The sequence below is a fragment of the Bactrocera tryoni genome, chromosome 5, assembly GCF_016617805.1.
Source record: "Bactrocera tryoni isolate S06 chromosome 5, CSIRO_BtryS06_freeze2, whole genome shotgun sequence".
Lineage (NCBI taxonomy): Eukaryota > Metazoa > Arthropoda > Insecta > Diptera > Tephritidae > Bactrocera > Bactrocera tryoni.
The window spans coordinates 58,499,610-58,511,802 of NC_052503.1; the positions used below are offsets into that span (position 1 = coordinate 58,499,610).

At 36.4% G+C, this 12,193-nt stretch overlaps 1 protein-coding gene across 2 annotated transcripts in view; it reads right to left on the reverse strand.

The window, feature by feature from the left end:
• Positions 1–6,227: 6,227 nt before the first annotated feature.
• Positions 6,228–12,193, reverse strand: part of LOC120779097 (probable fatty acid-binding protein) — a 28,667-nt gene continuing 22,701 nt past the window's right edge. For both annotated transcript variants that reach the window (XM_040111263.1, XM_040111264.1), the window contains exon 4: positions 6,228–7,282. In XM_040111263.1, the coding sequence (XP_039967197.1) occupies positions 6,658–7,203 (546 nt within the window). In that variant the 5' untranslated portion in view covers positions 7,204–7,282 and the 3' untranslated portion in view covers positions 6,228–6,657. The remainder of the gene's footprint in view (positions 7,283–12,193) is intronic.

Genomic DNA, 12,193 nt, shown 5'->3' on the forward strand with positions numbered 1-12,193 from the left:
GGTTATATTAATTGCTTTTTGAATTGTACAATACACTGGAGAGAGAAAGAATCAAATGAAATTTATTATTATTTATTACTTATATATTCTTACAAAGTATCCGAAGTTGAAGCATCACAATTTTATGTTTACTCTATTTAAACGATCATAGAAAATTAAACTCAAATTAGTTCAAGTTTTTCCAGATATGCACATCTGAGGTATATTCAGGTAAATATTATTCTAAAGCTGCGGTATTGCTGGTTCATACCCTGAATCTTTCTTTCATTTGTCGGAACCACCAGGGTTTAGTAAACAATTAAGAAAAATACCATGGGCCAGGCCTACCACCTGGACTCATGCACTAGTGCTACATAGCGGTAGTCATGCTAATCTCGCTTTACCGTGTTTTAGTTTGGTGGTTCGCTGTCACCAAAATCTCATAGAGAAAATCGTTGGAACGGATACGGCAGCTCGCTGTTCTCTGCATAACGGGAGCGCTATAGCATTCTTCACAAGAATCTCGGACATGACTCAAATAGCAGGGGTTGGTGGATAAAATAGTACACATACTCTCATGCTTTATTTTGGAAGAAGGTTTCATGTTACACGGGAATAGTGTAGATGGTGCGGAAGAATACGACTCGCCAGGGGAGTTTACAACATCTGCACAGGCGGATCAAAATTGTCTTATAAAGTGGACACCAGAATCTATTGCTCAGAACTGGATCATAGGGGACCCTTCCCAGGCGTAAGTCTTTGCGGTCAGGAAAACGACTGAAATAGCTAACAACGCAGGAGAAAATAAAAATAACATCAATAACCTATAGGCTATTATCTCACTTCGTATTATGACAAACAAGCAGAGAGACAGTAGATGTAGTAGCTTCGCTACTTAAGATCGCCAATATAATGTGTAAAGCTCCGAATAAAAACACGCACGCTGTTTACTCGCACGGTTTCTAAAGTTGTTGGTTTAATGATAGGTCACAATTTACTGACATCACAAGCGCGGCGGATCGACATTAGTAAGGAAGATACATGCAGAAAGTACAGGGAAGTAGGCATAAAATAGACTCTGGAAGACCTTCTATGCTTCTGTCCAGCCTTATCTAGAACTCGTCTTGGATGTCTAGTAACTTCGTGGTTCAAAGGACCAGATGAAGTATTTTATAACATAGTGAAAATACCCCACTGAATGATAATTAAATCCTTTATTAAAACATTGGTTTTGCATTTTTGACCTAATAATATCAGGGTGATTGCATAATGTTATTTGTGTGTTAATGTATTTTTCACTTAAATTTTTGGTCTTTAAGTTGTTAAGTCGTAGCAATGACAATTGTTGTTGGTTGAAATTTTAATGAAGTTGTCTGATATTTTCCATTCCACTTTTGGTCTAAACTTCTGTCCTCCGAATACGCTCTTTATAATTTGATACCATATTTTTTACAAATTCCACAAAACAAATTTGACTCCGCATGAAAGTGGAATGAGTTTTCCAGCAGGGTATGCACTGTCCCAATTCCGCTTAACTGCTGATCAAATAAATACCAGTTGCCAACAGTAAAAAAAATTACACCTCCCCTCAATCAACGCTGTAAATTTAAAAATCCGTATAATCGGTACCAACCATAAACGACACCATCAAAGGCCAGCTTCAGTTAGTTAGACAAGTTATGCAGAATGCCAATCTTTGAATTTTCCGTCACACCATAATTTAACAACTTCTACTGCAAAGGCAATAAGCCGAAGAAAAAATTTAATTAAGCAACAATTTGGCTCTTATTTATTTGGGGTGATTTTAAACCCAAAAGAATATAACAAAAAAAAAACATAGAAAAACGAAAATAAAAGGCGCTACTTAAAAAATTACAATTAGCACCAAAAAAGAGGCAACACCTGCCAGCAAGAATATTGTTGTAGAAGAATCAACAAGATAGAAAATCAAATTTGATGGCAAAGTGGCTTCAAATCAGGAAGCGACAGCTGGGTTGCGCCGGACGAAGGCAAATTTTTACGCTTCGAACATCAAAGCGCAACTAAATTAGCGAATTTAACACCAAAAGGAATCACTTCATATTCCTTTATTATATTCTTTGTAAAAGCACAAATTACTGAAGATAATTTTATGGTACATTAAGTGTTTGAGAAGATTTAACATAGAATTAAAATACTGTGCGCCATTTTTGCACGGTTTCATTAAGTGAAGCAATATTAAATGTTAAGGTGTGTTAAAAAACCGTTATAGGATGGCATCGAATATCGCTTTCAGGCTTTCGAATATCAAATTCTTTAAGAAAGCAACGAGTATGTATGTATATCATATACCATAAAAATATCATAAATATAGAGAATAGATAGCAATACCCAATCGCATATCTTAAATTCTTGAACTTCATCATCGTTTTTCTTTCAATTTTTGACAGCTGTGTAAACATTTTTTAATTGAATGCGCATCTGAAATTAGTAAATTGTTTTTAAAAGAATATTGTCCACAGAAATTTCTTCTAACGGCTCTTTATCGACGCCATCAAAATAATAACGGTATATACTGCAACTTTTGATCAAATTGATTGTATAATTCATTTAAGCTAGGAATCAGTTGCAACTTAAATACTAATTTTAGGCACCCTGGGTAGATTTATATTAAAAATAGACAAGCAGGTGTAATGCTTATATCTTAATTATCAACTTAACCAATTTTGAGCACAACCATGAAGATTACCAAACCGGTCTACAGCGACGCCTGCCTAAACCACATTGCCACATTGCTTAAAGCTTTTCTAGTTTCACAAAACGAATACCTAAATCATTAATAAAGAGTCTTAAAATAAAACTTTTCAGGAATATTGCTCCTAATACAGTAGCGGACAAAAAAAGAAATGAGTATGATTTTATTTAAAAACAAACAATTGCATAACAAATTTTGTCACGAAACTAGATTATATAATATACAAATATTTCTATTAACAATTAAGTTTTTCCATTTTTGATTAGAAGCCAAAACAAAACATTTGCGATTAAAACTAAACGCGATAAAAAAATCTTATTTATTTTATAAATCAACTGGCGACTGCAGAGTTTGTACGGGTAAACCGTTATAAGTACCAAATGTATTCAATTATTCGATCAAGTTCTGACAAAGTCCTTGATCTCTTCTTTGTTATCCGCACTTTCATTATGTGCCAGAGGTATTCTATACGGTTTATATCGGCACTGTTCCCAGGCTAGTCCAGTGATAAAGCAGGCGATTCGGCTAAATTTTTTTTTTTAATTAAAAATGTGAATTAACCATATCGTTTCGGTTACGTAATAAAAAAATATAACATACCGATTTGGCTCGATGGCATGGTGCAGGATCATTCTGAAAATTTACGTTGTCTTTTTAGGAATTGTGCTCTTCAATTGAAGGGATTAGGTTTTCCTTTTAGAGGATAGGAAAAACACTCTCAGATCATCCGACTTTCCCCTTTCCCTCAAAAGGTTAATTTTGGATTCATCTGAAAATATGACTTTTCTTCATTCCAAAATCTGGAACAAGTTAGCCCATTGGAAGCGTTTTTGTGACATTTTACCATCCAGTGTGTTTTTGGCTTGTATGGCTGGTAGTCCGCCTTCTTGGAGGCGCTGTCATACAGTTCGCGTACTGGTTTCAATCCCATTTATTTCTTGAATTTCGTTTCTGGTGTCTTTGAATGTTTTGAATATGTTTTGAATACTTATACACTTAATACGGCGATCATCCTTGACAATAGTCTTCTTGTGTGTGATTTTATTAAATTCCGTAAATTTTAGACTTTTTCCACTTTTAATTTTATTTGCAGCGGCGCGTAGCGTTTATTGTAGCTCAATAATGCACTTACTATAATAAATACTTACTTGTTTTGTTAAAACTAAATTGATTTAAAGTCACTACAACTGTGTTCCATTTTATTGTCCGCTATACACAGTAGAAATTATATTTCAAAATGAAAGAAAACGGTTCATATCTTCGCTTAGCCCTTATATGATGAGGAACGATCTGCCTTGGGCTACTTTATCATTAAAGGATTTGGCATTAGAAATGTACATCTCCTAAGCAAACTGACCGATTTTTTCGGTTATACGTATTCGTATTCAGTATCTTGCGAATTTAAACTCTGCAATTGACCACTTTTATATGAGAGTTTCCACATGTTGGACGCAGAATTTTCGCTAAGCTCGTTTTCATATCTTCATTGACGGATCGAAAACAGCAATAATCTGCAACACTAAGCCTCAAATACACATACAATTTAGGTTCCTTTATATTATTTTGGAAAACGAATAGGAATAAAAACACAAATATGGTAGGATCGTGCCGCCAAAGCGCTAGTGCCTTCGCCTGCTGGAGCTTGGCGGTGTCAACGTTGGTCAATGGCAATCTCCGATGTCCACTGGAATTATCGTGTAAACTGCATTTTCAGTTTCTTTCAGCTTCGGCATCGCAAATGTTATTTGCATACACAATTGGCGATATGCAAATACGGTCGTCTTTATTGTGTTTGCGGAATCGCAAAGTAAATCTGGCGAACGGTTGCGCGCAAAATGCCTCAACAGATGCTTAACAGGGGGGTAACAGAGTGTTAAACACATGAGACAATATGAACCATAAGCAATTGAAAATGCCAGCGGAGTGCGTGCACAAAGTGGAGCAGCGTTTGGGAAGTGAAGAATCACACTCAAACGTTGTGTTGTTGTTGTGTCTGCTGTCGCCGCTGCTGCGCAAGTGTGGTCCGCCACGAGCGGTTGCTGCGTTTCCAGTTCTTGCAAAATTATTATCAAACACCTGTATTTGATCATGCGAAGCGGCGGCTGTCCTCAGCATCGATCGAAATCGGGCTGTAAAAAATATGGAGAAAATGCGTTCAGTTACAATTCTAGGAAGTCCGTTCGCATAAAAAGCCACACAGATGTTTGTATGTTTGTATGAGGCGAATAACTTACATTTTTGCATATGAATAGCCAATACTAATCGAACAGTCATTTTTCTTTGTTTTTTTTCGCGGGTAGAGAGCTTTGCATTTGGCTTTGTGCTCGCACTGTCCGCCCAAAGTGTCCACGGTACATAACTTGCAACACTAAAGTTTGGTGAGACAACTTGTACTTGAGAGCTCACTGAACTTACATAATTTTCATACAATACCTACCGTGGACAATGAGTGCTGTGTAGACGGTGTTGTCGCCGTTGTCGCCGTTGTTGCCGTTATCACAGCGCTTCAAAAGGAATTGAACTTTGGTATTTGTGCTCTGGCCAAAAGATTCGTTTTTGTTTTGCAGTTTTTCACTTCTGACTCGATCACTGCAAATGCAAATGATTACTTGGTTGTTGAGGCCTCTAGAGATTACTATGCTATACGGTGGTGGGTTGTTGAAATCATGCTTTGCGGTTTGACCGCTCGGAAAGTGTTGCCCAGAGGGAATTAATTATTTTTTCAGTTAAAATTTACAACACTCCAATACTTATTTAACTTACAAATAAACTTGTAAAACCCTTGTTATACTTCTGTAAGCAAAGTGCCTGAAAAGTGATGAAGAGCTGACAAAATATATGAACACTATATAAAATAAATAAGTAACAAGTTTCGACAGAAGAATACTTCCTTTATAATGTAATGAAGGGCTAACTTCAAGCGATACAGGTCTCTTCAAGCCCAAGTTGCGGACCAATTGTAAAATTATTGGCCGACAACTATTGGTTTTTGCTCTACGATAATGGGCCATCGCATACTGCCTTTATTCCTCGTAATTTTTTCGCCCAATTTTCAATCAATATGGCTCCGTGTTACTGCTGGCTATTCAGCAAACTTAAACGACCGCTTCGGGGAAGCCATTTCGAGTCAATTGAATCTATTAAATATGAATCGCGACATTTATTGAAGGGTATTGCAGAAATTGACTTTAAAAACTGTTTCGAGAATTGGAAAAAGCGTTGGCCAAAGTGTATTATGGCCAAGGGGATAACTTAGAGGGGACGACATAGATTTTGAAGAACAAATTAAGAATTCGAAAATTGTGAACAAAGTCTTACAATTTTTTGTTCGTGGTAGACCGAATATAAGGATCATCGTTCTTCTGAGATATAATTAAATGTTTCAAACGAACTTAGTCGAACTTAGTCTTATTTACTTGGTTTGTTCGATTGCTAACGAAAGACCTTTAAACACTGAACAATCGTTACGAATAAAACTGTGTAGATTGGACAAAACTTTATTAACATAGTGATGTATGAATTTATTTACATGAATTTGGAAGTGCCAAAACTATTACTACTAATGCATTACAATGTTGACAATAACTTACGGTAAATTGCAATGTGAAACATGTGTGCATGCATTACTCTGCGATAAATCTGTAACCACAAGTCATAACAGCTAAACTCGATCTCGAAAATTTTGATTTGAGTCGAAAATCGTCATTTTATATTTAATGGCTAACATTTTGATTTGTTGATCTGTAATCAATTTTAGTGGTTATAGAAATATAACTGGACCATATACCAATGCTTGCTAAAACACATTCACACAAAACATCGATGAACATTAATATTGTTGTCGTTTGTGCATTTTCAAAATATTTATAAAATGGGATTTGATGGTCTTCAGTATCTGCGACTTCCTACACTCCATGAACACGCAGTCTATTTAATATACCTATCTATATTTGATATCTTTTAGCGACATTGGCCTCCCAAATCAGTCTACACATTTCCTCATCTGCTGCTTGGAACACACGCACAGCCTCAACATCTTTCACCATATATTTGGCGATCATTTTGTCCTCGTGGAACTCCCGTACTATAGTTGAGGGAATATTGCCCATTTGATGCTGAATCAATACGTTGTTGTACAGCGAGAAGGTGGTCCGCATTTGACGTCCGTCCAAAGTGAACTCATCGAAGGGTACACACAGTTCAAAGCGTTGTATGGTCGTGGTAAAGTCAGAAGCCGTTATGAGTGAGTAATATATGCCATTCTTACGTAATGCTATAACCGGTCGTACAGAGTTTCCAATTTTGCGCAAAACAGGACCAACACCGAGAGCCGCCATATATTGATCGAAGTTTGTACCGTCCACGAGTTTATATATCTTTCCTTCCCATTTTGCCACTGGTTCATACGGTAAACTTAATGACGTTTTCCTCCTGTTTCTTGAATTTTGATTGTTAATTTCTTCATCGTTGAGACTTTTCTTTTTTAACATTTTTTAGGGAAATCGGATTGCGCTTATAGAACTCTTAGACATACGCGGCGATTCTCAATTTCATCATGTCAAGTGAAGTCTAAAATGAAATAAGAGTAGAAACAATTATGATATTTATACTTTTATTTTGACGAAACAGAGAAAAGAAAATGAAAACAAAATATTTAAATTTGTCTATATTCGTAGAGATGAAACAAGTAGGATCGAAATATAAAATGTTATTCCTCAGTAAAATTTAAATATTATTATAAGAGAAAAAAATTCTAAACTGATCTTATTGACACAAGTGTTCATAAAGTGTTTTAATTCTGATACTTTATTCAAGACACGTTTTCTGCGTTCAGGGTTTTAATCTGTTTGTCTGAGGGTAGTTCGATAAGTAATTAAAAATAGGCACATACGATTGGAGATTAGATCGGTATGTTTGACACAGCGATTATCCAAGCCAGCGAGAAACTTTTTTTGGAAACAAACAGAATTCACACGAAAAGACATGTTCGGCTGAAGTCCAGTAGTTCGTCTGTTCCCTGGGTGTCCGGTGGATATCATTAGATCTATATTTCGTCGACGTTCACTAAACTCCTTCGAAGCTTCAACAGGGTCGAGCATTGTTATGAAGTGGTGGTTTCATGTTGCATTTGCTGTCCAACTAAAAAACCGCGACATATATCGCGTGGATAGGTTTCTGATGGTCAATTTTCACGTAATATTGCACCTTCAATCCCTACTGCTTCAATATGAGATCGTGGACTTTTGTCAAATTACTGACCGTGATAGTGACTCATCAAAAAACGACTAACGATCCTTTTGAAACCCGTCCAATATAATTTTCACTAGTTATCGAAGAAGAAGATTTATCGTATCCATCATCCAAGCACTCTTTGATTTCGACTGATATTGTTGTTATTAAATTTTTCTAAAATTCGCTGACACACCGACTTCCGCAATCCGATTCGGCTGATCGACAGTAACCCTTATATCCTAATTTCCTGTGAGACTAATACTTGTCGGACCACTTTCGAAAAATTTTACATTTTTTTTATAAGTTTTTAATACTAAAGGGTGATCCATTTCGAGGTTGCCGTCTTTTTTAAAGAAAAAACACAGAAACTTCAAATTTAATGGAAAATGTTTATTATCATTCGAAAGAACATTCGTTCGGTATCATGTCTCACAATCTTGGTGGTCAATCGACCGGCCCAAAACGTGAAATTATCTGCTCACTGAAGTGTCTCCCAACGAATCCATTGATTGTTGCTATACATATGTATGCCGGAAGTCGCGCCGTCTTGTTGAAACCAAATATCGCCGATATCACTATGAAATGGCAGGCTCAGGTTGCTTTTCGTCCCAAATGCGGCAATTTTGATTGTTTACATACCCATCGCTGAACAAAATTTGGCTCGAAAATGTTTGATCTTCTTGTAACTTTCCAAGACACCATAGAGCGAAGCGATGTCGCTTGGGAAGGTCGAGCGGCTGCAGTTCTTGCACGAGCTGTATTTTGTATGCTTTCAATTTAAGATCTTGACGTAAAATGCGCCAAGTCGTTCCATATGTCAGTCGAATCGACTCTCCACGGTCTTCATGTACATTCTCAGCTAGGGCTATATTTTATTCACTGTGTGCTGAAGTGGTCAATTCGTTCGAATATTATCCAATAATGAATGCTGAATCTCAAGATGAGTGATAGTGTTACGAACAGAATGCTCAATTGGCCGATTATGTTGACCATAAGTTACGTCTTTACAGTATATAAATTTTCGTTATAAAGTTGAACACTATGTAAACATTGTTCAGGAGTAAGACTTTCCATGAGAAATGCCAAACAATATGTAACAAAAATAACATGACAGCTTGACACGACTCACACGTAATCTGTCAAAGAAAGGCTATTCAGAAAAGTACCACTACTTGGATCACTCGTTAGAAGCATTACCATAATATCATTAACCAAACGTTAAATTTAACTTAAGGGCTTCAATTTTTAATATATCCTGATAGTAGTTTTACCATAAAAATTTGTCCTCTACCACTAATTAGTGTAGGAAGGTTTATAAGACACTGGAAACTAGTTAAGGAAGAAGATTATTATAATTGGATTTCATATTTATTTCTTTTGAAAAAATAAAATTGCTTTTGAGCGCGCTCAACTTTGGTATTATACAACAGACTTGCTTCATGTTATGAATTTGCACTAAACTATTTTTCTCTTATATCAATTACAGTTTAAAGAAAGTATAAATTTTAGGGTTATTATCTATGTATAAAAATTTGTCCCATTTATATATGTATGTATATAAGTAAGTTCGAACTAAGGATTTCTCTAAGTGATTTCTTGACCTGTCCTTAAATTACTTTGGAAACATCTTCGCACAACATTTAGGGTTCCAAGCTTAGAAATAATTTTAAAGGCAAATGAGTATGAATACTCCAAATTAATTATCTGATTACGGCAGATGAGTAATAAAAATGTTAGAGTTATGCGACATTGGATTGGTTAAGAACCATGGGCGAAAGTTACGAAGGGTATAAATTAAATGTTTACATTCTACACGGCGATAAATGCTTTTATAAAAGATATTGAGAACACAAACACTCTGCAAAAACAACAAAAATGCATAAACAACAACAAAATTTACACTACGTCGTCCAAACAGAACTGTAAACAGCCGGTGAATGTTGGCAACAGATGGAGGCAACAACACCAAATTGCTGCCATGAAAATCATATTGTAAACAGGAATGTGACTAATTGGAAAATGCGCGCAGTGACAAAGTTGATGCGAGAGAAGGGGGTCGTAAAGAGCTCCCCTCACCAATAGTGGCAACAATGCGAAGCAAAAATAAAACGTATGTTTGTTTGTATTGCACGCAATGGCAGCATTTTTGCCAACACTGATGTTTCACAGCAACAGCGGCAAAATTGCTAGCAGCAACAACAACCAGTTGCAAGTGTATCGCTTTAAAAATAACAACAAGCAACATCAAAATTAATGAGCGTAATTAAGTGAGGTATGGGGAAAGGAGGAAGCTGGAGCGTGTATGCTTCTTACGCCCCATGTGCATGTATGTTTGTACGTATGTAGCCTGCACTTATTGCTACCTATCTGGCTTAGGAAAAGGGTACGCCGTGTGGAACGGGGGAGTTGTGAACACATTGTTGGCGGATGAAAACAAAACCGCGTGCACGTTCCATCGTGAAGCCTTTCAACGGCGATTGTCTTGTTGTGGCATGCCACACGCCACACGCCAACTCAGTCAGCTATCACCAAATATAAATTTCACATGAAGCGCGTATCAAGCACGGATGGGCGATGGGGCGTAAGGCCGTGTAAGATTAAGAATTTACGCACAAATTAAATCGTTTCAGTTTCTCTTTCACCCTACCATTGTGTTATGTTGCGTTGTCCTACATTCGTAGTTGTGGTCTTCATTTACTCCACGCCATTGAGAAGTAAAATTTGTTTACTTTAACCATGCGCGGCCGGAAATTCTTGCAAGTACATACATATGTATGCATGTGTTTATACGTCCAGCCTACATATGTATATTAACCCTATAGAAAATTCCTACTTACTCATTACTAACTTCAAGTAAATCCGGATAAGTAAGGTATACTAGATGAAGTATTAAACGATTTTAACCATTTTAAATACCACAGAATATTATTAGAAAGAGATACCCATTTGATTTCATTAAGATATCTGACAAATTGACCGATATTTTCGGTATAAATTCCTGCATATTCAATCAGGCACTTATATTCGGTATCTGTAAAGATGATTAGTGATCCCAATTTGTAGATTATTATCTTTGCGCTTAAATTTCATACTACTGAACATTTTTTTGTTAGGGACTTATGACCCTTTATTAATCCCTTAAGCTCTTTATACCGTCAATAATTCGTTTGAAGGTTCAATTGTTGTTAGCAAAATTTAACTTAGCCTAGTTGGGGAGGTTCTAAACGATTATTATTTAATTGCGATATAAAATTATCTGGCTTCCACTTTCCTCAGGACTGTCGAGTTTGGGCACGAGTAACGTTGAATCTTGGATTTTATGCCTCGGCCTTGTCTGCAAACTTACATAAATCGAAACAAGTGCTGAAATTCATCATTTAGAATTTTAGTTTTCGTCACAAGGAATGACAAATATTTAAAGTGATGAACATTAATCCCAAACTTAATATTTTCTCTTCTTTACTAATGGATTTCAATTAATTTAATATGTCAATGAGAATATTTTTCGAGTTTTTTCTACAGGGGCATTGACTATTAAGAAATTCATGTACATACATACCAAGCCATGCATGCATTATGTACACACATTAGATTGTATTTAAGTGTTGAGAGCATCTTTCGAATGGGTTAAGTACTTCTTAATCTTTTAGTGACTTTGCATCGTTGTATTTCGCTTTGGCAGCGTCTACGTCATGGTAATGTGCCATATTGCCTGCCGCCTTTTCGCACCGCTCGCTTGCACTGAGAAAATTGTATTTAGTTTTGAGTGCTTATTGGTACATCTACGGCTGAAGGGGCTGGCGTAAAGGGTATGGTGTTTGGCGTGTGGCAAGTTGGCGCCACATGTTGCCAATCGGTTTCAATTTCACTGCAGCGGCTGTGGCAATGAGGTGAATGACGATGATGATGTGGCTGATTTGTTCCCCAAACGGTTGGAAGGGGATTATAATGTGTCTAATTGCCACTGTTGAAGTATGCCACAAGGTGGCGAAGCAGCAAAATGCTCGAAGCCATATGAAATAAAAACATATCGCCGAGCTGATACCTTACAACAAATGAAACAAACAAAAATTTAAATTCATTGATTGAAACAAGTGCAATGACGGAAGCAAAAAATCATTTTCAAATTTCTTTGTTATTGCAAAAACATTTTGATGCCTGGCTTCTACTTACATATGAGAGTAGCAGTTGTTGCATACTTATATTAATGGAAATTTGCGAATTGAAGCAACATACTCAAATTTGCGA